This window comes from Phascolarctos cinereus, unplaced genomic scaffold (assembly GCF_003287225.1).
Source record: "Phascolarctos cinereus isolate Bilbo 61053 unplaced genomic scaffold, phaCin_HiC Scaffold_4;HRSCAF=312, whole genome shotgun sequence".
In the NCBI taxonomy this organism is placed as follows: domain Eukaryota; kingdom Metazoa; phylum Chordata; class Mammalia; order Diprotodontia; family Phascolarctidae; genus Phascolarctos; species Phascolarctos cinereus.
In genome coordinates, this window is record NW_027555847.1 from 4,165,127 (window position 1) to 4,186,169 (window position 21,043).

The 21,043-nt window shown below is 48.6% G+C and overlaps 1 protein-coding gene across 1 annotated transcript in view; it reads left to right on the forward strand.

The window, feature by feature from the left end:
• The window catches only part of DLEC1 (DLEC1 cilia and flagella associated protein), a 77,568-nt gene that overhangs the window by 20,091 nt on the left and 36,434 nt on the right, over positions 1–21,043 (forward strand). The window contains exons 16-23 of the mRNA XM_078151671.1: positions 4,591–4,753; positions 5,384–5,576; positions 6,202–6,260; positions 16,479–16,647; positions 16,967–17,060; positions 18,469–18,599; positions 19,142–19,300; positions 20,161–20,300. Of these exons, the coding sequence (XP_078007797.1) occupies positions 4,591–4,753; positions 5,384–5,576; positions 6,202–6,260; positions 16,479–16,647; positions 16,967–17,060; positions 18,469–18,599; positions 19,142–19,300; positions 20,161–20,300 (1,108 nt within the window). The remainder of the gene's footprint in view (positions 1–4,590; positions 4,754–5,383; positions 5,577–6,201; positions 6,261–16,478; positions 16,648–16,966; positions 17,061–18,468; positions 18,600–19,141; positions 19,301–20,160; positions 20,301–21,043) is intronic.

Here is a 21,043-nt window from a genome sequence, read left to right on the forward strand (position 1 = left end):
TGCCCCAAAGCGGCTCTTTGGATCAGCTGCTGCCCCCCCAGCCCCAAAGGGTTACTCCTCCTCTGTTAGATCACTACTCACTCTTTCAGGACACTGCCTGAAAAGGGGGACCTTTTAGCCAATGGCCATGGCCGTGCCCTCCATAGTGTAGATTAGAGAAGGAGAGAACCGGGGCCTAGGGCTTGGGAGGTGAGGATGGTAGCGTAGACCCAGCTGCTTGCTACCAAATCACTGGGTGACTTTGCAAAATCGGTCTCTCTTTTTGGACCTCAGTTTCCTCCCCTTAAAATGATGGGGTTGGATGAGATGACCTTGGGTCCCTCTGAGTTCCCTGATCCTAGGAAGTCTGACCCCAAAGACGTGTTGAGAATTGGTTTGAGTTGGGATGTTTTTCTGAGGACCCTCTGAAGGATGTAACCATTTTCAAGGGTTTGGTCTTCTGTGAGACAGCCTCTGTTTGTTTTGGGATAGGGGTATTTGTTTGATTAACTGCCTAAGGAGGACTATGCTGATTCTATGAGATAGTCTTGTTTATCGAGCACTGGGGTGGGCTTTTCCATGCCAAGCCAACAAGCATTTATTAAGTGCTTACTATCTACAAAGCAATGTGTGAGGTGCTGGATTTTCAGAAACAAGTGGGCAATTCCTGGCTTCTAGGGGCTAGGCATTCTCTGTTTGGGACTTGACCCTAGGGAAGGCGGTCACCTTGGTAAGAGCATGTCAAGCACAATGCCCAAAGCCATGCTGGGGGCATTGTCATTTCCCTACTCACAAACACTGCTGTGGTCACTACTTCACTCTGTGCCTCAGTTTCCTCATCTGTAAAATGCCTCCCAGGGTTGTGGTGAGTGAGGTTCAGAAGAGGCAGTGTACAAAAAGGGCCCTTGGTGAAGTTTAGAGCCGTCTGTGTGAATGCCGAAAGGCGGCGTTGTTGTTATTAGACATAGCCTCAAAGTGGCTGTTGCATTTAACTTGTCAGTCTGGGTATGGGAGAACCTAATGCCCTTCCTTCTCTGAAGAAAATCTCCCAGCCCCTTTACAGCGAGTCTGCTTCTCTTGAAGATGGCTTGTCCCTTTCAGGCTGATATGCAGTTTTCCCTCCCCGGGTCTTAGAACCTTGTTTAGGCCCTTACCGGTCGGCTCCTTAGCCAAGTGCTAAATGCGGGTGAGAGCCAACTGGGAGCCCGCCACATGCCTAATTATAGAGGCTTGTTCCTGAGGCTGAACTGCTCAGAGCTGGGGCCAAGATTTCCAGTGACTCTGGGAAATAGGGGGGCCCTCCCATGAGCTGCCAGGGACAGTGCAGGTTGGGTGAGGTCCAATAACATGACAACAGTGAGCATTTGAAGAGTGCTTCAGGGTTTGCCAAGAGCCTTATACATATTGTCTCATCTGATCCTTATGACTCTGTGAAGTAGGAACTGTTGTTGTTCCCATTTTACAGAGGAGGAAACTGAGGCCCAGAGGAGTTAAGTGACTTGCCCAGGGTTATACAGCTAAGTAAATAGCTGAGGCAAAATTTGAACTCAGATCTTCCTGACTCTAAATCCTGGACTCTTTCCACTGTGCCACCTAACTTCCTGTTCCTTAGTCTTTTTTTTTTTTTTTGCTTAGGCAGTTGGGGTTAAGTGACTTGCCCAGGGTCCCACAGCTCATAAATGTCAAGTGTTGGTCTGAGGCCGGATTTGAACTCAGGTCCTCCTGACTTCAGGCCCAGTGCTCTATGCACTGCGCTACTGAGCTGCCCTTTTTTTTTTTTAATTGCTTAGTCTTTTTTTTATATTATTTGGTGTTTTGCGTGTGTGGAAGTGCAGATGTGAATGCTGACCCTGCACATTCTCAGTATCCACAGGGAAATTGTTTTGTTGGGAAAGTCAGTTGAAGAATGTCCAAGTGGCGACCTGGCGTTAGCATTTATGTGTTTGGTAACCTCCGCTGGCTCAGACTCTTAGGCGCCACGCCTCCTCAGCCCTGGCTGTGATTTACAGGTCACTGTGGCCATGCAGGCTCTTTTCTTAATACCTGCAGTGATGAGGAACTCATTACCTGAATGAGGTGACCCATTCCATTTCAAACAGATCCAATTGTTAGGGAGTTCTTATATTATGTAACACATTTATTTCCTTGCAACTTCTCCTGGTCCTAATTCTGCCTTCTGGGGCCAAGTACAGGAAATCTAATTCATCTTTGTTATGCTAGCCTGTCAGATGTTTGAGGATAAGGATTATGTCACCACTAAGTCATCTCTCCTTCTGATCAGTCCCTCCCAAGTTCTTCAGACTAGCCCCCTGACCTGGTTTCAGACTCACTTTTCCAGCTTTTTTCTTGATGCCCACTTAAGATCACTTCATGCTGATTCGTGTCAAGTTGGCAGTTGGCTAGAAGCCCAAGTCTAATTGATGTGAGACCCTGTAGAGCCACACATCTCTGATCCTGGACTTTTGTAGGGTGTGAACCCAAGTTCAGGACTTTACACTTCTCTCTCTCAACTGTGTCATTAAGGGAGATGGGAGAAGGCTTCTTACAGAAGAGATTTTAGCTGGAACTCATAGGAAGCCAGGGAGGTCAGTAGTCAGCAGAAGAGGGAGAGTGTTCCAGGCCTGGGGGATGGCCAGAGAAAAGGAGCACTTGTTCACTGAACAGACAAGAGGCCAGTATTACTGGATCAAAGAATATGTGGTGGGGAGTGAGGTATAAGAAGACTGGAAAGGAAGAGAGCATTTTGTATTCAATCCCAGAGGTTATTGAATGACATGGTCAGACTTTCACTTTAGGAAGATGATTTTGACAGTTGAGCACACGCTGGACTGGAGTGGGAGGGACTAGAGGCAGGCAGACCGCCCCCTAACCATGCTCTTGCAATGGTCAAGGTGTGAGGTGATGAGATTCTGCATTAAGTTGAGGGCAGCGTTGGAAGAGAGAAGGGTATTTGAGAGATGCTGCAGAGGTGAAATCGACCAGAAGTACTACAGAAGTGAAATTGACCAGAGAGGCTGCAGAGGTGAAATCAATGAGAAGTCTTACAAAGGTGAAATGGATAGGCTTGGCACCATCTTGGATATGGGGGGGTGAGAGAGTGAGGAGTCTGGGATGACTCCTAGGTTGTGAGCCTGGGAGGATGAAGGTGCCCTCTACAGTAATAGGGAAGGTAGGAGAGGGGAAGTAGGGGTGGAGAAAAGATAACAAGTTTTATTTTGGCCATATTGAGTTCAAGATGGACATCCAATTGGGGATATCTGAAAGGCTGTTGAAGATGCAAGATTAGAGGTCAGCAGAGAGATTGGAGCAGGAAAAGGTAGATTTGAGACTCATCAGCGTGGAGATGGTAATTAAATACATCGGAGCTGATGAGAAGGAAAGGTCAGAGAATGGGGTGGGGTGGGGAGTAGGAGAAGTCGTCCTGAAAACCTAGAGAGAAGACAGTGTCCAACAGAGAGAAGAGTTGGCCACAAAGGGTCACCACCAGTACAGAGTGCAGCCTGTGTTTGATTTAGTAGCTGAGTTTAAAGGAGTTGCCTGACATGCCCATCCTCACTTGGCCTCTTGATGTATCCTGTCAGCCCAGCGGCTTTTATCTCTTCTCCTTCTGTACAAGTTTTCAGCATCCATGAGCATGAATCCCATGCTGCCAAGCAGCAGTGATGACAGAGAACTCATCTTTTCTTCTTTTGCACTGAAATCTTGGTTCACTTTGTTCATTACCCTTACATCACGTCACTATTTCAGGCCTCTCTTAGGTGACACCCATTTCTCCCCCCTTGGCTTCTCAGTACTGATTGTAAGTGTCTGGTGCCCATCAGAGTACTTGGCACCTGGTGAGCCCTTAACGAATGGTCCCGCTCTTGGACCATTTCTTCCTCCCCAGACTTGGGCTTCTTGAGTAAGATTGACTGCAAGAGGGCCCTTCTGCCTTCTCACACAGGGACATAGGAGTTGCCTTCAACACAGGGGTCGACGGCTTCCAGCAGGAACACAAACAGAGCACAGTTTCCTAGGCCATTTCCAGACTTCCTGGATTTTAAGCCATTGGACCTCAGGCTTTCATTCTTCATCATCCCCCCCCTCCCCCCGATTAAAATCCAACTTCTTAGACCCATCTGCTTCCAGGGGGCACCAGTCACCCGAACTTTCCAATTCTCTTCCAACCTTTTCCCATTATTAGATGCTCATTTGCTAGGTGAAAGCAGTCATCCAACAGGAATCTGTTAAGCCACAAAATGTAAATAAATAGTCACCACTAGTGTTAAACGTTCATGTGATTTATCATTTGCTTACCTGCAGCCAACAGCAGATAATCCAAAAATCATTTCTTTTGGAATGAAAATTTATTATGTGGGCTGTTGGTATATGTGGATGTATGCTGGGTTTTGGTTTTGCATCTACCCAATTATGCTCTAGTTCTGATCGACACTGAGTGAGTTTTCCCTCCTGCAGCGCAAGCCAGGTGACTGCCCCAGGAAGAGCCAGAAGTAAGATGTTACGGACTGGCAGAGCGGAGGTGGGGTGGAGCCCCACACAGATCCTCACAGCCCTGCTCCAGGTGGACGAATGTCATGGAGCATTTGTGACATCATGAGCCTGTTTTCCCAGGAACTGGTCAGCTGGTTGCCCTGGAACTCCTCTATGTGTCTGGTGAGGCCAGCCATCCTGAGCCGGGGGAGTTCACGGACCTGACTGCTCAGCACTTCATCCGCTTTGAGTCCCAAAATATCCAGACGACAACCTCAAAACACCTCATTGTAAGAAACCTGACGTAAGTGGTCCTCGCCTGGCTTGGCTTCGGGGCTGTTCCCAGTAGAACTTGGTGGGGGAGTGCACGGAAGTTTCCTTTGATAGGTCTTGCCAGATGGGCTTTCCTAAGAAGTGACTCTGAGAGGGCCTGGCTCTATGGTATTTCCTGGGGCAGCAGAGCATTTTTGCCAGTATTGGTGGAGATTGATGTGTGATGGGATAAGAGATGTCTCATGATGTTGTGAAAGCATGAGCTTTGGAAGTCATGACTTAGAAGTCCCTCCTTGTGTTTTGCCACACACAAAGTCTCCGGTGGCCTTCAGCAGGTTTCTCAGTCCCAGGATGGTGGGGGTAAGACCTCCAGGAAGGTTTTGGAAGCTGCATTTAGAGCAGGCTTCGTGGCCTTGCAGTAGGTGGGCCACCTTATGGCCTCACATCACTTTGCCCACTTGTTCCCCCTTTTCACTGTAAAAATTGGGGATCGAGGCCCTGTGGTGCTTTGGATGAGACCCCGTGAGGGGAAGAGTCGGGGTCCTCCTCGCCAGCCCCCCAGGGCTCCTGCTGTCAGAGGAGACCTGGCCAGTCCTAGGTGAGGACAAAGGCTGCTCTGATCCCTTTCTTGTGGCTTCATGAGGTCTTTGCTCTGCCGCAGGCATGTGGCCCTGCCCTTTCACTGGCAGATTACGAAGCCCAATCTGCTGCCACTGATGCCAGGAGAGATCTGGAGCTCTGAGGACATCAGGTACTACCCTGACTCCGAGACCGCCTTCTACGTCACTCCCAGGAAGGGCAGCCTTCAGCCTCATGCCGACCATGAGTTCATCCTGAGCTTTTCGCCCGAGCAGGTAAAAAGGAGAGCGTGGCATGTCCACCCTCCGGGGAGTGCTGTGAAGGCCGATTCTGACATTTTGTCTAATAACGTTGAGGGAAGGACAGAGTGTAGTCCGAGAGAACGCAAGCTAGGCAGCCAAGCCTGGCCGGCTGCCTTCCCACTACCCTGGTGACCTCCCAACCACGGGCAGCCTTCCGCATCTGGGCTTCTCTGCTTCTCTCCTTGGGCTGTCCCTTTCTGTTTTAGGAGGAGACGAGGGGGAAGCAGGAGACAAAAATCATTTTAGTGGATTTTGACTGTTTGGGGACTTTCTCATTTCTAATAATGTCCCTCCTAATAGTCTATATTTGTGTAGCATTTTTTGGTTACAAGACTTTTGTACATGGATCATTTTGTTTGATTCTCACAAGAAGTTTATGGGAAAGGCAGCTGAAGTCTCCCCCTTGCCCCTGCCAAATCTGGACTTCCTCCATTTCCTCCTCTGTCAAACCAGAGGCCTGGACTCGATGGGCCCTCAGGGCATTTCCTGTCCTTGTTCCAGAGATCCTTAGTGGAGAGATGTGTCCTTCCCCCCTCCCAGCTCCCCAAGACCCACAGGGAGAGGACAGGGGCTCATCCGGGCACCTTTTGTCTTCCAGCTGAAAAACTACCACAGTGTGATCCAGATTGTGCTGGAGGAGGTCCCTGACCCCATTTGGTAAGCAGAGAGCATCCCTCGCCCCAGCAGGAGGGGTCAGGAGACTTCTCTCCTCTTTTCCTTAGCCTGTAGGGGCCTGAAAACTAACACCTGCCCGTTTTTGCCCTTGGGAGGAGGCCTGCTCGCGCTCATGGCCCTGCCAGCTGCTGGCCTCAGGGGTTGGGGGGTGATCTGGACCGTGCCCTTGGCCGGGCTTGGAGGCTGCCCAAATCTCTGCCCCTTCTGTGTGTTTCTGGGGCAGTGCAGACTCCATCTTGTCACAGACAGGGCCCCGCAGTGTGACTCCCCCTGCTTTGGTTAGGCAGGGGCAGCATTGGCCGACGGAGCGGCCAGGGTGGTCCTCTCATGCGATGCAGGCAGAATGCAGGTTTGGGGGGATCAGTCTTGTTCTCCAGAGCCTAGCACTGGCTCTGTGTTTGGGTGATGATGGCCACTTAGAGCCCTCCCATCTGACCCTGCCTGAGATGGCCTCCCACAACATCCTGGACTTGCCTGAATCTCCACGCTAAGCCTTGGTTTGTGGCCCTTTAATTTTCCCACTTACATTTTATGCAGAACCAGAAAGGGATTCAAAATTCAGGGAGGTTTCTTGTAAAACTTTGCTTCCGTAACATATACCGGCCATGAGAAATCAACATGTTGTTATCCTTTTATGAAAATCATCTTTTTCTGATTAAACAGATAACATTGCTTGCTGAAGGTGTAGGGATTTCCACTTTTTATATTTGGATGGAAGCTAGGTATTATGTGAGGCAGAAGAGAGTAGAGATGGCATCATAGACATGAAGCACAGCCTGGGCAAAAGAGCAGAGGCAGGAGAATGGAGGATTGTGGACAGAGAAGAGCCAATGGATCTTAGAGAATCACATGCAAAACGTTTAGAAGGGGAGGCCAGTGCTGGATTTTAGAAGTCAAACAGTGGAGCATGTCTTTTATAAAACCCAATGGCAAGAGGAACTTACTGGGCAGGGGAGTGAAACGGTCAAACTTTGGAATGCGGTCAGGAGAAGGGAGGCCAGTCAGGGAGCACCTGTAGGGTCTGGGCAGAAGGCGCCAAGGGCCTGAGGAATAAGCATTTCTAGAGTCTGCACTATGCGCGAGGCACCCTAACCCTAATTTGCTCACTTCAATCAGCATCAGACTGTACAAGACTTTCCAGGTTTCTATGAAGTCCTCCTGCTCGTCATTTCTTATGGAACAATAGTATTCTATTACATTTATATACCACCACTTGTTCAGCCATTCCCCAAATGATGGGCATCCCCTCAATTTCCAATATTTTGCCACCATAAAAAAGGCTGTGATAAATATTTTTGCACATGTGGTCCTTTCCCCCCCCTTTTTTTTTTTATCTCTTTGGGATATAGACCTAGGTATGCACAGTTTTGTAGTCCTTTGGGCATAGTGCCAAATTGCTCTCCAGAATGGTTGGATCAGCTCGCAACTCCACCAACAATGCCTTAGTGTTCCAATTTTCCCACATCTTCACCAACATCTATAATTTTCCTGTTTTGTCATGTTTGCCAATTTGATAGGTGTGAGGTAGTACCTCAGAGTCATTTTAATTTGCATTTCTCTGATCAGTAGTGATTTAGAGTACTTCTTCATATGCTTATAAATAGCTTTAATTTCTTCATCTGAAAACTGTTTGTTCATATTCTTTGACCATTTATCAATTGGGGAATGACTTGTATTCTTATAAATTTGACTCAGTTCTCCATATAGTTGAGAAATGAAGCCTTTATCAGACACACTGGCTGTAAAGATTGTTTCCCAGCTTTCTGCTTTCCTTCTAATATTGATTGCATTGGTTTTGTTTGTACAAAATCTTTTAATTTAATATAATCAAAATTATCTATTTTACATTTAGTCTTGCTATTTCTTGTTTGGTTGTCAACCTGTAACTCATTTAACTTCTCCTTCAAGAATTTGGATGCTATACCACTTGCTGCATTTATTTTTCAGGACTGATCTTGCTTTTTATTGTCAGTGGTACCTTTTAACAAGATGTAATTTCCTTCCTTCTCTCTTTTAATTAGATATATTTTTGCTTTTGCTTTGTCTAAGATCAGGATTGCTACCCCTGCTTTTTTTTTTTAACTTCAGCTGACACATAATAGATTCTGTTCCAGCCCCTTATGTTTACTCTGTGTGTATCCCTCAGCTTCAAGTGTGTTTCATGTAATCACATGTTGTAAGATTTTGGGTTTTGGTCCATATTCTGCTATCTGCTTCCATTTTTGGGGAGAATTCATCCCATTCACATTCACAGTTATGATTACTGTGTATTTCCCTCCACCCCTTTTTCCTCCCTTTTGTCCTCTCTCTCCTTTCAACCTTTCCCTCCTCGACAGTGTTTTGCTTCTGTCTACCACCTCCCCTGATCTGTCCTCCCTTCTGATAGTACCTCACCCTGCCTTTATTTAATCTCTTCCCCTCCTACTTTCCTGTTGTGTAAGATAGATTTCTATATTAAACTGATTGTGTATATTATTCCCTCTCTGACCCAATACTGATAACAGTAAGGTTTAAGCAATGCCCATCTCCCACCCTCCCATCTTTCCCTTTTTTGGGAATTCTTTTATGGGAACTGGAAATTGAGGGGATGCCCATCAATTGGGGAATGGCTAAACAAGTTGTGGTATATAAATGTAATGTAATACAATTGTACTATATAAGAAATGATGAGCAGGCGAACTTCAGAAAAACCGGGAAAGACTTATATGGACTGATGCTGAGTGAAGTGAGCAGAACCAGGAGAACATTGTACACAGTAACAGCCACATTATGTGATGACTAACTCTGATAGACTTAGCCCTTCTCAGCAATGCAAGGATCTAAGACATCTCCAAAAGTCTCACGATGGAAAATGCTGTGGAGTTTAAATGCAGATCAAAGCATACTATTTGCTCTTTTTTTCTTGTTGTGTTTTGTTCCTCCTATTGGTTCTAATTCTTCCTTACAACATGACTAATTTAAAATAGGTTTAATAGGAATGTATATGTAGAGCCTATATCAGATTGCACACCATCTTGGGGAGGGAGGGGGAGAAAAATTTAAAATTCAAAAGCATATGGCAGTGATTGTTGAAAACTAAAAATAAATTAATTTAAAAAAGAAGTCTTTTGCACCCTTCATGTGAAATAATTTGCCTCATTCTGCCTCTCTGTTCTTTCTGCACCCAAGATATTCTTCTTTCTCATCCCTTAGTTATTTTTAATGTCATTCTCTCAAATTCACCTTATACCCATATCCTCTATCTACGTATATTCCTTCTAGCGTACTATTAGTGATATAATTTTTAAGAATTACAAGTCTGTTTCCATGTAGGGATGTAAGCAATTCAGTTCTATTGAATCCCTTAGGTTTTCTTTTCCTTTTTTACCTGTTGATGCTTCTCTTGGGACTTGATATTGGAGACCACATTTTTGGTTTAATTCTGGTCTTCTCTTTATGAGAGCTTGAAGCCCTTCTATCTTGTTGAATGACCATTTTTTCCCTTGATGCATCATGCTTAATTTTACTGGGTAAGTGGTTCTCGGTTGTAGTCCTAGCTCCTTTGCCTTCAAGAATATCATGTTCCACGACCACTGATCTTTTAATGGTGCAGCTGCTAAGTCCTGTATAATCCTGACTGTGGCTCCCTGATATTTGACTTGTTTCTTTCTGGCTACTTGCAGTATTTTTTCTTTGACCTGATAGTTCTGAATTTTGGCTGTAATGTTCCTTGCAGTTTTTATTTTAGGATGTCTTTCCTGAGGTGATTGGTGGATTTTTTCAATGTCTACTTTGCCTTGGGTTCCAGTATATCAGGGCAGTTTTCCTTGATAATTTCTTGAAAGATGCTATCCAGGTCCTCCTTCTGATTATGGATTTCAGGTAGTCCAGTGGTTCTGACATTGTCTCTCTTGGATCTGTTTTCCAGGTCAGTTGTTTTTTCCCATGAGGTATTTTACATTTTCTCATTTTTTTTTCTTTTGAATTTGTTTGATTGATTCTTGATCTCTCATAGAGTCACTAGCTTCCACTTGCCCAATTCTAACTTTTAAGGAGTTGTTTTCCTCAGTTAGCTTTTGTTCCTCCTCTTCTGTTTGGCCAGTTGTATAGTTTAAGGAGTTGTTTTCTTCAGTGGATTTTTGTATCTCCTTTTCCATTTGGCCAGTTCTACTTTTTAAGCAGTTGTTGTCTTTTTCCAAGCTGTTGACTCTTTTTTCATAATTCCCTTGCATCACTCTCATCTCTTTTCTCAGTTTTTCTTCTACCTCTCTTATATGACTTTTAAGTTCTTTTTTGAGCTCCTCCATGAGTTCTTTCTGGGCTTGAGACCACTTCCCATTTTTCTTTAGGGTTTTGCCCATGAGTGTTTTCACATTGTTGTTCTCTTCTGAGCTCATGTCTTTATCTTCCGTTACCATACTAACCTTCTGTAGTCAGATTCTTTTTTATTGTTTTTTGCTCATCTTTTTTGGCCTTTTTCCTCTCTTTTAAATCTGAGCATCCAGGGTGGAAGGGGCACTGTCTCAGGCTTCTTGTGCCAGGGGCTACAGGCACCGGCTGCTGCACTGATGTTGCCCTGAGGGGATGGAGTGGGGGGTGACTGGCACTGCTGGGGGCTGTAGGGGTCTGTCAGCTTGGCTGGTGCTGACCCGGGGGTCCTAGTGCTGGTATCTGGCATGTGCTGAGGCTGGTGGGGTATTTCTGGGTTTCCTTGGGGCTACATTGAAGCACGTGGTGGGAGCTGGCCTTGGTGCTGCCTATTTGCTTAGGCACCAGGAGGGTTGGTGTCTGCCTGTTTGCCTGGGGCTGTGCTGAAGTACTTGGAGGTTCTTGGAGCTGGAATCTGCCCATTCCCCTGGCTATGCTGAGGCATGTACGGGTCCTGGGGTTGGTGTGTGCCTGCTCTGCCACACTGGGCTCAGGATCTCCTGCTGGTTTGCTGAGATGGGTCTTGCTGCTGGTTTGATGGGACACCTCCTGTCCTGGACTGCGCTCCCCTTTTACCTGAATGAGATGGACCTTTCTTGTTAATCCTACAAGTTTCTTGGGCTCAGATTGTTTCACCCTGTCTTTTTGCTGGTTCTGCTGTTCCAGGATTTGTTTCGGGGCACTATTTTATGGTTGTTTGAAGGTGAATATGGGAGAGTTGTGGCGATTTACTGCTTGCTCCTCCATCTTGGCTCCCCAAAGTCCCAACTTCTCTTTCTTTAACCTGTGGTCATGTGATGTTGAGTAGCTCTCAGGGGTATAACTCCCCCGGGAGCAGGGTAGAGAGGAGGTATAGGTTCAGATTTCCCCTTCCCTTGTTCTTGCTGTCACGCACACCTATGGTGATGCATCTGAGTTCGTCTGTGCCCTTTCCTGCCACCTAAGGCAGAAAATGTCAGTTTAATTCCTGGCGGGGATTGGTTAACAAAAGCAGAGTCAGTGATTTCTGTATCACATGGTTTGAGTGGATCTAGCCCCAAGCCCCACCTAGCACTTGCATATAATCTATTGTATCTATTATAAAAATTAGTAGGAGTCTCATTTTCTTCTTGACAAGTTGTTCAAATTCTATTCCAATTAATATCCATACCTAAATGGGGAGTCTAATATAACTTACAGCAAAATTTCTACTTGCAAAACACACACATTCAACAGTTTCCCTCAAAATGAAGTAACACTTAACTTTAATTAGTAAAACTCCCAAGTGCCTAATGAGATGTTCTAATAAAACTTGTTACTTTTTGGTTCTTCCCTGATTTACACAAACGTCTCTTTTTTGGGAACCAGGAAAGAGTTAATGATAGCAGGGAGTTCTGAAGGGTCACATTTATTTAAAATGTAAGCTGCAGCCTATTTTTTCCTTCACTTTGAAACTTCACTGACACCACTTTCAAATTAGCTTCCTTCTAGTCAGTGAAATGACCTTCCTCTCCCAGCTGTAAAACAATGTCTGTCACTCTCCAGGTAAAGAGTAATGAGAGATCTAAGTGTTATTTTCCTTGTAACTTTCAGTGTTTAATTTCTTTTTCAAATTCTAGAGAGAGTTAAAACTCACTAAAACATTTTAGTGTTTATAAAAACATTCAAACTATAATTCAGAAATTCACAATAGAGAACTTACAGTTCAGTCATAAATTTAGCCTCAAATTAGCTTGCAAATCCATCGAAGAAAGACTCCCTCTTATCTGTGTTTTGTCTGCCTCTCTGTCTTGGCCAGAATCAGAGAGAGAAAGACAGAGATTATTTCTGAAGGCAAAAACAAATTTTTTTTCAGTTAAGCAAGCCCCAAGAAAAAGTTAATAAACATAATATGACAAGACAGAATCAAAGAGAGATATAAATGAAATTAGTGCACACAAAGGAAAATCCTCTATTTAGGTCAGATTCTGGGATACATATATGTATGTATACATGTATATATGTATATGTATGTGTATATAGCTAATTTTGCTTTAATTTTTAGTCTCACCCTCTTTAAGACTGAGAAGATCTGTGGTTTCTAGGCTTCCCCAAAGGGGCCTTTGAAAGTGGCCCCCTTCTACCCCCCCCAAAAAAAGGGCAGCTAGATGGCACAGTGGATAGAGCACTGGCCCTGGATTCAGGAAGAACTGAGTTCAAATTTGGCCTCAGACACTTGACACTCACTAGCTTTGTGACCCTGGGCAAGTCACTTAACTCCATTGCTAGCCAAAAAAAAAAGAAAGAAAGAAAGTGGCCCCCTTCCCTGGCTTGGAGCAGAGCCCCTCTCCCACCAGCAGGAAATATTCCTTCAAGGGTTCAGTAACCCTTCCAGCCCTCTCCCAAGAACCATGAGACCCCTTGAAGGAAAAAAAATTCTCCAAGGGTCCAGTATTGCCCTAAGAAGCACTGATACCTTGGGAGGATTTCCTGGGTTTTCTTTTCTCCCTGGTGCCAGCCAGTCACACTTAAACACAGACAGGAAGACAAACGTATCTGCAGCTTCCCCAACAGTGTAGGGGCTTGCCTGGCTCGGGAGGAGCTGGTCCCTGCTTGTAGTCCTTCATGGAAAAAGCCTCAGGCGACAGGTGCCACCAGTGAGCTGTGTGGTTCTTCTGTGTATAACTACAGTAAACAAAGGTCCAGTTGTCCAGAACAGAACTCATTCTCTTTTCCCCTAAAACCTCCCTCTCTCCTACCTTCCCTATTACTGTTGAGGGCACCCCCATCCTCCCATTCCCTGAGGCTCACATCCTGGAAGTCATCCTGCACTTCTCTCTCTCTCTCTCTCTCTCTCTCTCTCTCTCTCTCTCTCTCTCTCTCTCTCTCTCTCTCTCTCTCTCTTTCTCTCTCTCTCTCTCTCTGTCTCTCTGTCTCTCTCTCTCTCTGTCTCTCTGTCTCCCTCCTCTCTCTCTCTCTCCTCTCTCTCTCTCTCTCTCCTCTCTCTCTCTCTCTTTTCTCTCTCTCTGTCTCTCTGTCTCTCTGTCTCTCTCTCTCTCTGTCTCTCTGTCTCTCTCCTCTCTCTCTCTCTCTCTCTCTCTCTCTCTCTCTCTCTCTCTCTCTCTCTCTCTCACACACACACACACAGAGACACACACACCCTCCAATCTGTTGCCAAGACCTTTCAATTTCATCTCTGCAACATCTCTTGAACACACCCCCTTCTCTCCTCCGACTCTGCCTCAAGCCTGGTGCAGAACCTCATCGCTTCACCCCTGGACTGTGGAGTAGCTGCTGGGAGGGGCGGTCTGCCTGCCTCAGTCTCTCTCCACCCCAGTCTATCCTCCATTCAGCCATTAAAGTGATTTTCCTAAAGCACAGTTCTGATCATGTCACCCCCCCTACTCAGTTAACTCCAGTGGCTTTCTGTTGTGTCCAGGGGCAAATACAAAATGCTTTTTGGCATTCAAAGCCCCTCATAATCCAGCCCCCTTCCACCTTTCCAGTCTTCTCACACTTCACTCCCCAGCACGTCCTCTTTAATCCAGTGACACTGACCTCCTAGCTGTCCCTTGAACAAGACACCATTGTCTCTGGGATTGTCTCTGGGCATTTCCACCCTTCCCTGCAATGCCCTCCCTCCTCAACTTGGCCTCCTCACCTCCCTGCCTTCTTCTAAGTCCCAGCATCTTTTACTGGAAGCCATCCCCAGCCTCTCTTAATTCTAGTGCCTTCCCACTGTTAACTATTTCCTATTTATCCTAGCTATAGTTAGAGATAAGTAGCATACCTGTCGGTCTGTCTAGATAGCGCTCTCTCTCTCTCTCTCTCTCTCTCTACCTCTCTCTATTTCTCTATCTCTCTCTGTCTTTCTATCTCTCTATCCCTCTCTATCTATCTCCATCTCTGTTTCTATCTCTCTCTTATCTCTTTCCATCTCTCTCTACTTCTCTGTCTCTCCATCTCTCTATCCCTCTCTATCTCTATCTCTTTATCTCTGTCTCTTTATCTCTTTATAGCTACCTCTCTCTATTTCTCTCTCTATATCTCTCTGTCTCTTTGTCTATCTCTTTGTATGTTGTCTCTCCTATTAGATTGTAAGCTGCATCAGGGGAGGGCCTGTTTTTTGCCTTCTTTGATTGGTTGAATAGCCGGTCAGTGAAATGGGCAGCCAGTTATTTACTGGGCACTTCTGCCCTTCAGGGTGTGCACAATCCTCCCAGGGAGCGTGGGGTTCCTAGTTGTCAGTGTTCCCTGTTTGTTTTTTTTTTTAATTCACTTTAGTTTTGGGTCTAAATTCTTTCTTTCTTCTCTTCTCCCCACAAATGAGAAAGTAAGAAAAACAAAACCTAGTACAAACATGTGTAGTCAAGCAAAAATAACTCCAAGCCCTGAAAACACAAGCTTCAGCCCCCACTCTTCCCCAGCTTGTTTTTCTGGAGGCTGGTGGTAGCATGCTTCATTAGAAAGTCCTCTGGGGGCAGCTGGGTGGGGCAGTGCATAGAGCACCAGCCCCGGACTCAGGAGGACCTGAGTTCAAATCCGGCCTCAGACACATAACACTTAACTGTGTGACCTTGCGCAAGTCCCTTAGCCCCATTGCCTAGCCAAAATAAAACAATAAATAAGGTCCTCTGGGTTTGTGCTCAGTCACTTTGTTGGTCAGAATTCTAAAATCTCTCAGAATTGTCTTTATAAGGTTGTTGTCATTGTGTAAATTGTTCTCCTCACTCTGTCCAGTTCCCTTTGCATCAGCTCATAGAAGTCTTCCCAGGTTCCTCTGAGCTGGTGGCACAGTAGATAGAGGTGGGGCCTGGAGTCAGGAAGACCTGAGTTCAAATCCATCCTCAGACGCGTGCTAGCTGTGTGACCTTGGGCAGGTCATTTAACCTCTGATTGCCCCAATTTCCTCGACTGTAAAAGGGAGACCATAGTATACCCCCTTCCCGGGGTTGCTGTGAGCATCGGACGAGGTGACATCTCCGAAGCGCTTAGCCTAGCGTTGGGCACGCAGTAGGTACTTCATAAATGCTTGCTGCCTTCCCCCTCCTTGCTCCTTTCTTAGAGCACATTCCATTTATGGACCATAACTCATTCAGCCACTCCCCGACGGATGGTCACTGGCTCAGTTTCTGATTCCTTTCCACCACAAAAGAATTACTCTGTTTTTGTCCATATAGTCCTTTTCCTCGTTCTTTGATTTCTTTGGCACATAGACCTAGTCGTGGCATCTCTGGCTCACAGGGTCTACTGGCACCACTTGACACCTCCGCAGCGAGTTCTCATCCTGCCTGGCTCCTTCCTGAATGACGCCCTCCCGCTCCCCCCGGCCCTCCAGCAGCGGAGCCCCCACGCACAGGGGGAACAAGGGGCACTTCACCTCCCACCTCTTCTGCGGGGAGAGGCGTGGTTCCTAGCAGCTTCCTTTCCGCTGCTCTGGTGGTCAGCGGTAACATTGGGTCCCTTGTTTTCCTGGTTCAGCTGGCTTCCTGCGGCTCAGTTCCCATGAGTCTTCGCGAACTTTTCGGAAGTCTTCGTGGGCGTTGTCTCTTATGGCGTAGGGCCGATCCGTTTTCTTTGTCTGCCATGATTGGAGGGTCTGGTTCCCGGGCCATGGGAGCTGCCTTTGTTCCCAGCTCTCTGGCCGTCTTAGAGTCTGTGGGAGCTTCGTTGTGTGCGCTACACACTGAGCAGTGGGACCAAGAGAGGAACTTTTAACACTAAAGGAAAACTCAAGGGAAATGTTAAGCGACAAGTGGCGTCCAGACCATCAGTGTCTGTGCAAAGGGCTTCTGGGGTCCAGGTGGTTCATGGGCTGTGCCTGTTTTCGCACAGTCCAGAAAACGAGAATATGCGTGAATTACCGTGTGCCATGGATGACATCATTGCCCTGGAAATCGAGGTGAAAGGCTCCGTGGAGCCCTTCCAGATTCTCCTGGAACCGTACGCCATTATCATTCCTGGAGAAAACTACATCGGAGTCAACGTGAAGAAAGACTTCAAGGTGGGACCTTGTCTCTTGTCCCGGCGCTCTGGGGTGGCTTCCACCGGCTCCTCCTGAGGGCCAACCTTTACCCCGAAGCCCCGCCGGGTCTCGGCTCCAAGTGTGCCCGACGCGGCCCCAGGGGACCACGCCCCAGCTTTCGGTAACCTCCCAGCCTCAGCCTCGGCTGTCTCGTGAGCGCTGGCTCTCTGGAGGATGTCCACAAGGAGACACTGAGGACTTGGGTTCGGGAAGCACAGGGCTCCCCGGGGGCTGGGACCCCGGGCTAAGACCAGAACGTACTTTCCTAAGCCAAGCTTCAGGTTTCTTTGTCCTGTAGATGTGGAACAACAGCAGATCTGCTATCTGGTACACATGGGGGAAGATAAGTGACTGCCACATCGTTGAAGTGGAGCCGTGCACGGGGGTCATAGGTAATGTAGCTTTGCAGCAGCGAGCTGGGCCCACAACACAGTGGCGATGAGGCAGCAGGCGAATCACTGCGCCCCCGTGTATGCGAGAGGCCCCGAGGGATGGGCCCGGAGAGGGAGCCACACAGCAAAGCCCCCCTGCCCTCCGGGGGGTGCACTGGGTACTTGGAAGCTTGAAGAGAAAGGCCATTATTCAGTCAACAAGCGTTTACCAACCCCACGGGACGTACCAGGCAGGCGCCATGCTGGACGCTGGGGATACGGCCGCAAAAGTGGGTCGGCCCCTGACTTCGAGCATCTTAGGCTGTCCTGCAGATAGAGATGAGTACTGAATGATGGGGAGGGCCTGGGCGGGAGCCAGAGACGGGTGTGGAAAGAAAGCCTTCTTGCTCTAGGGTACAGAGGAGTGAGAGGGAGAGGGAGACGGAGAGGGAGAGGGAGAGGGAGAGGGAGAGGGAGAGGGAGAGGGAGAGGGAGAGGGAGAGGAGAGAGAGAGAGAGAGAGAGAGAGAGAGAGAGAGAGAGAGAGAGAGAGAGAGAGAGAGAGAGAGAAAATATGAATGTTGAGTGGCGAACCACACTAGGCCAGTTTAGCTTAACCACATACTGTGTTCTAGGCAAAAGACAGTCCCTGGCCTCAAGGGGGAAGAAGACAACCTAGAAAAAGATGGGGGGATCTGATAACTTGAGGACGAAAGGGGGCCCTGCCTGTCAGTTGGGGCATCGTCCACCTCAGGGTTGTTGTATCCATTGGAATAGGCAGTATGGTGTGATGGAGCAGGAGTGGAGACTGAAAGAAGGCTGAGCAGAGAAGAGCCTTGGGGGGCGGGGCATGAATATCCCAGCGGGGGTCGGGACAGTTGGGGGTGAGGGGACATTCAGGAGAGGGGGGAGCACAGAAGCCTGGTGGTAAGGAAGCAGAGTGGGGGATGAGGAAGAGGAAGGAGCTTGGCTCTGAAAATGCAGAGGGAGAGAGAGAGAGAGTGGAAAGGGGAGGGGGGAGAAAGACAGAAGTGGGGAGAGATAGAGACAGACAGAAAGCACGACGGGGTGGCAGAGTCCCGTGGAGGCATGGGGAAGGATGAGGGGGGCCTCACTGTGTGACCAGTGGCAGAAACTCGATGCTACAGGAATATGGCAAGGAATGGCATCAGAGGCACCAGCCGAAGGTGGGACCGCCTTAGAGGATCTTGGAGGTTGAGGTGGGCACTCAGGACCGGTGGCCCCAATATGGTGGGCAGCAAAAGGGCCAGTGGCAAAGCCTGGAGCAATCCTCAAGGTGGGGCTGGCGGAAACACGCTCATAGTCACCTCAATTAGCACACGTGACTGCTGGGGCTCGCCTCTGGTCCCTGAACTAGAGCCTGCCAGAATTTGTGTCCCTCGTGACCTTGTGGTCTTTTCCTTTGCTAGAACCTAATGAAAAGAGTGAGTTTGAATTGAATTTCACTGGCGGTGTTCCTGGAGTGACGAGCCAGGAGCTGCTGTGTAAAATTGAGCGCTCCCCCGTACCCGTGGTGCTGCACATTGAGGCCACCTTCAAGGTAAGGATGTGTGCGAGCCCCTGCCAGGGAAGGAAGCCTGTGGTCTGCTTCCATGGAAGACCTTGGGCCTTTTAGAGCTGCTCCTGCAAATGGAGGGACAGAGACGGATGGATGGAGGAATGAAAAAGCACTTATTGATTACTTACCGTGTGCCAAGCCCTGCTCCCAAGGAGTTCCCATCCTATGTAGGGGAGGCAGTGTTTGGAGTAAAGTGGAGCTGGGTAGGCTGCAGAAGCCTAAGGGTGCAGCGGCGGGTCAGAGAGAAGTCCAGAGGCCTCAGAGTTCACCAATGCCCGGCTCGCCCGGTGCAGTGACGGGAAAGGGGGCAGTCCTCCGTCTTGCTGGGAGGACTGGCGTGGGTCATTCCCAGCTTTTCCCTGTGGCACTGGCCCTCGGTGGGGTCTGGCGGCCCAGGGGTCAGGGGCAGGGTGAAAGGAAGGTATGGGGAAGGGCCTACCCCCAGCAGGCAGCAAATACTACTGAGAATCTGCCAAAAGAGAATGTGGGCACTGACATGCGAAGGGTCTTTTTTGGTGCCTTAGGGACCAGCACTCAACATAGATGTCTCAGCCCTGCAGTTCGGTCTGGTTCGACTGGGGAAGAAAGCAATGGGCTTTGTAAGCATTCAGAACACGAGCCAGCTCCCAGCAAAGTGGAAGATGCAGGAGAGCCCTGCGTGCCTGGAGGACAGGAAGGAAAAAGTAAGCTCCCTGCAGCTGCATCCCAGTCAGCCTCTGTGCGGTTCTGGAAGCCGCGGCTGGCCTCGGGGCTTGGGGACGAGGTCAGTGGTCCTCAGCTCCACGGGATCCTCTTCCCTTGTGGCTCTACCCCAGACTGAGCTCCCCGGGCCCTTCTTGTCTTGGTACTTGCTGAGAACGGACTCAGGTCCCCTTGGAACCTCAGATTCCACCTCTGCTGCCCCCACCTCAGACCAGGCCTTTGCTCTCATTCTTGTTTCTGCCGATGCTCCCTACATTTTCTCAGTCCCGGGGCTCCGAGCCTCAAAGTTAACTTGTCACTGAAGCTGGGAATGCCAGAGTAGGAAGGGACTTCTCCAGGCCCCTAGACTGATCCTTGTATGCCACGGACTCCAGGCACCTACCCAGCCTGGACTGTCACTCTCCAGGGAGGGCCAAGAAGGGAGTGACCTGATCCTGGACCCTCCTTCACCTTCCCCCGATCTGTGCCTCCTGTGATCCTGAGGCCCTTCACCATCCAGGCCCCCTCCTCTGGGATGCCTCTGCCTCCTCCCTGAGGAGCCTGTCCATGAGCTCAGGCTTCCCTCTTCTTCAGCTGGGCCCCTGTGCTTTGTGTCCTCCTCCTCCCCAGATCCTCCAGAGCAGAGGTGGCTGCCCGAGGCCAGTGGCAGCACGCCTCCTGAACAAGATGCGAATGTAACTGGGAAACATTCACCAAAATAAACCCAGATACAGTGCAGCACAAAGAACGCTCCTTTGCGGTTCCCTGGTCAGCATGTCCCTCGCCCCCCTTTCTGTCTGAGTCTGACGCCCACTCTGAGCATCACCTGTTAAAGCGACACAGCTCTCTTCTTCCTCCCTAGGTTTCTCCCTTCATCATTCAGCCCCCCTGGGGCTATATTCCTCCTCTGGGGCAGCTCCGCGTGACTGTTCTCTTTGAAGCTAAATGCTGCCAGAGCCTCCGGACAGTCTTGGAGCTGCAGGTGGAGAACGGAGAGCCAAGGTAGGGGCTCGAGCCGCTGGTCCAGGGGCCCTGGCTGCCCCTCCACCCATCGTTAATCAGTCGACACACATTGATTAAGCACCGGGCACTGTGCTAAGCGCTGGGGGTACAAAAAGAGGCAAAAGAGCGTCCCTGCCCTCTGGGAGTTCCCAGTCTAATGGGGGAAGCAGCCTGCAGACAAAGCTGTACGAAGCATCTATCTGTCCGTCCGTCCGTCCATTGGTCTGTATGATGCTGCCCTGGCAGGCACCCACAAATCTTTTTTTTTTTCAAATCATTGTTCTTCTCTGGGAACAGACTCTTTCAGAGACGCCAAGTGGCCGTGGTTCTTTGGGACAGCTCTCGAGCTGGGCTCTGTTGTTTCTGAGGATAGCGAGTGGAATACTGTGTAAACCGAAGGTGTGCCTAGAAAAGGTGCCTAACCTAGCTAACATCCGCGGTTCAGGCCAGAGTCCTGACCATGTCCACCGAGTCCCTCCTGTGTAGAAAGACCTGTCCCAAGGAGTTGGAGGGGGAGGAGAAAGTGGAATGTGCCTCTGTTCACTGCCTTCTCTGCCCGGACTCGGTGTCCCCAGGGCCCCCAGCATGCTCCCTCCTCCTCCCCAGCCCACCGTTCAGACCACCCCAGCTCCCTCAGGTTTGGCTCCCATCTCAGAGCATCGGGTGCTCACTCTTTACTTGTACCCTTCAGTGGTCTCCCTCCCCCTAATTCTCATCCTTCTTATCCACCAGCTTTGTCCCTG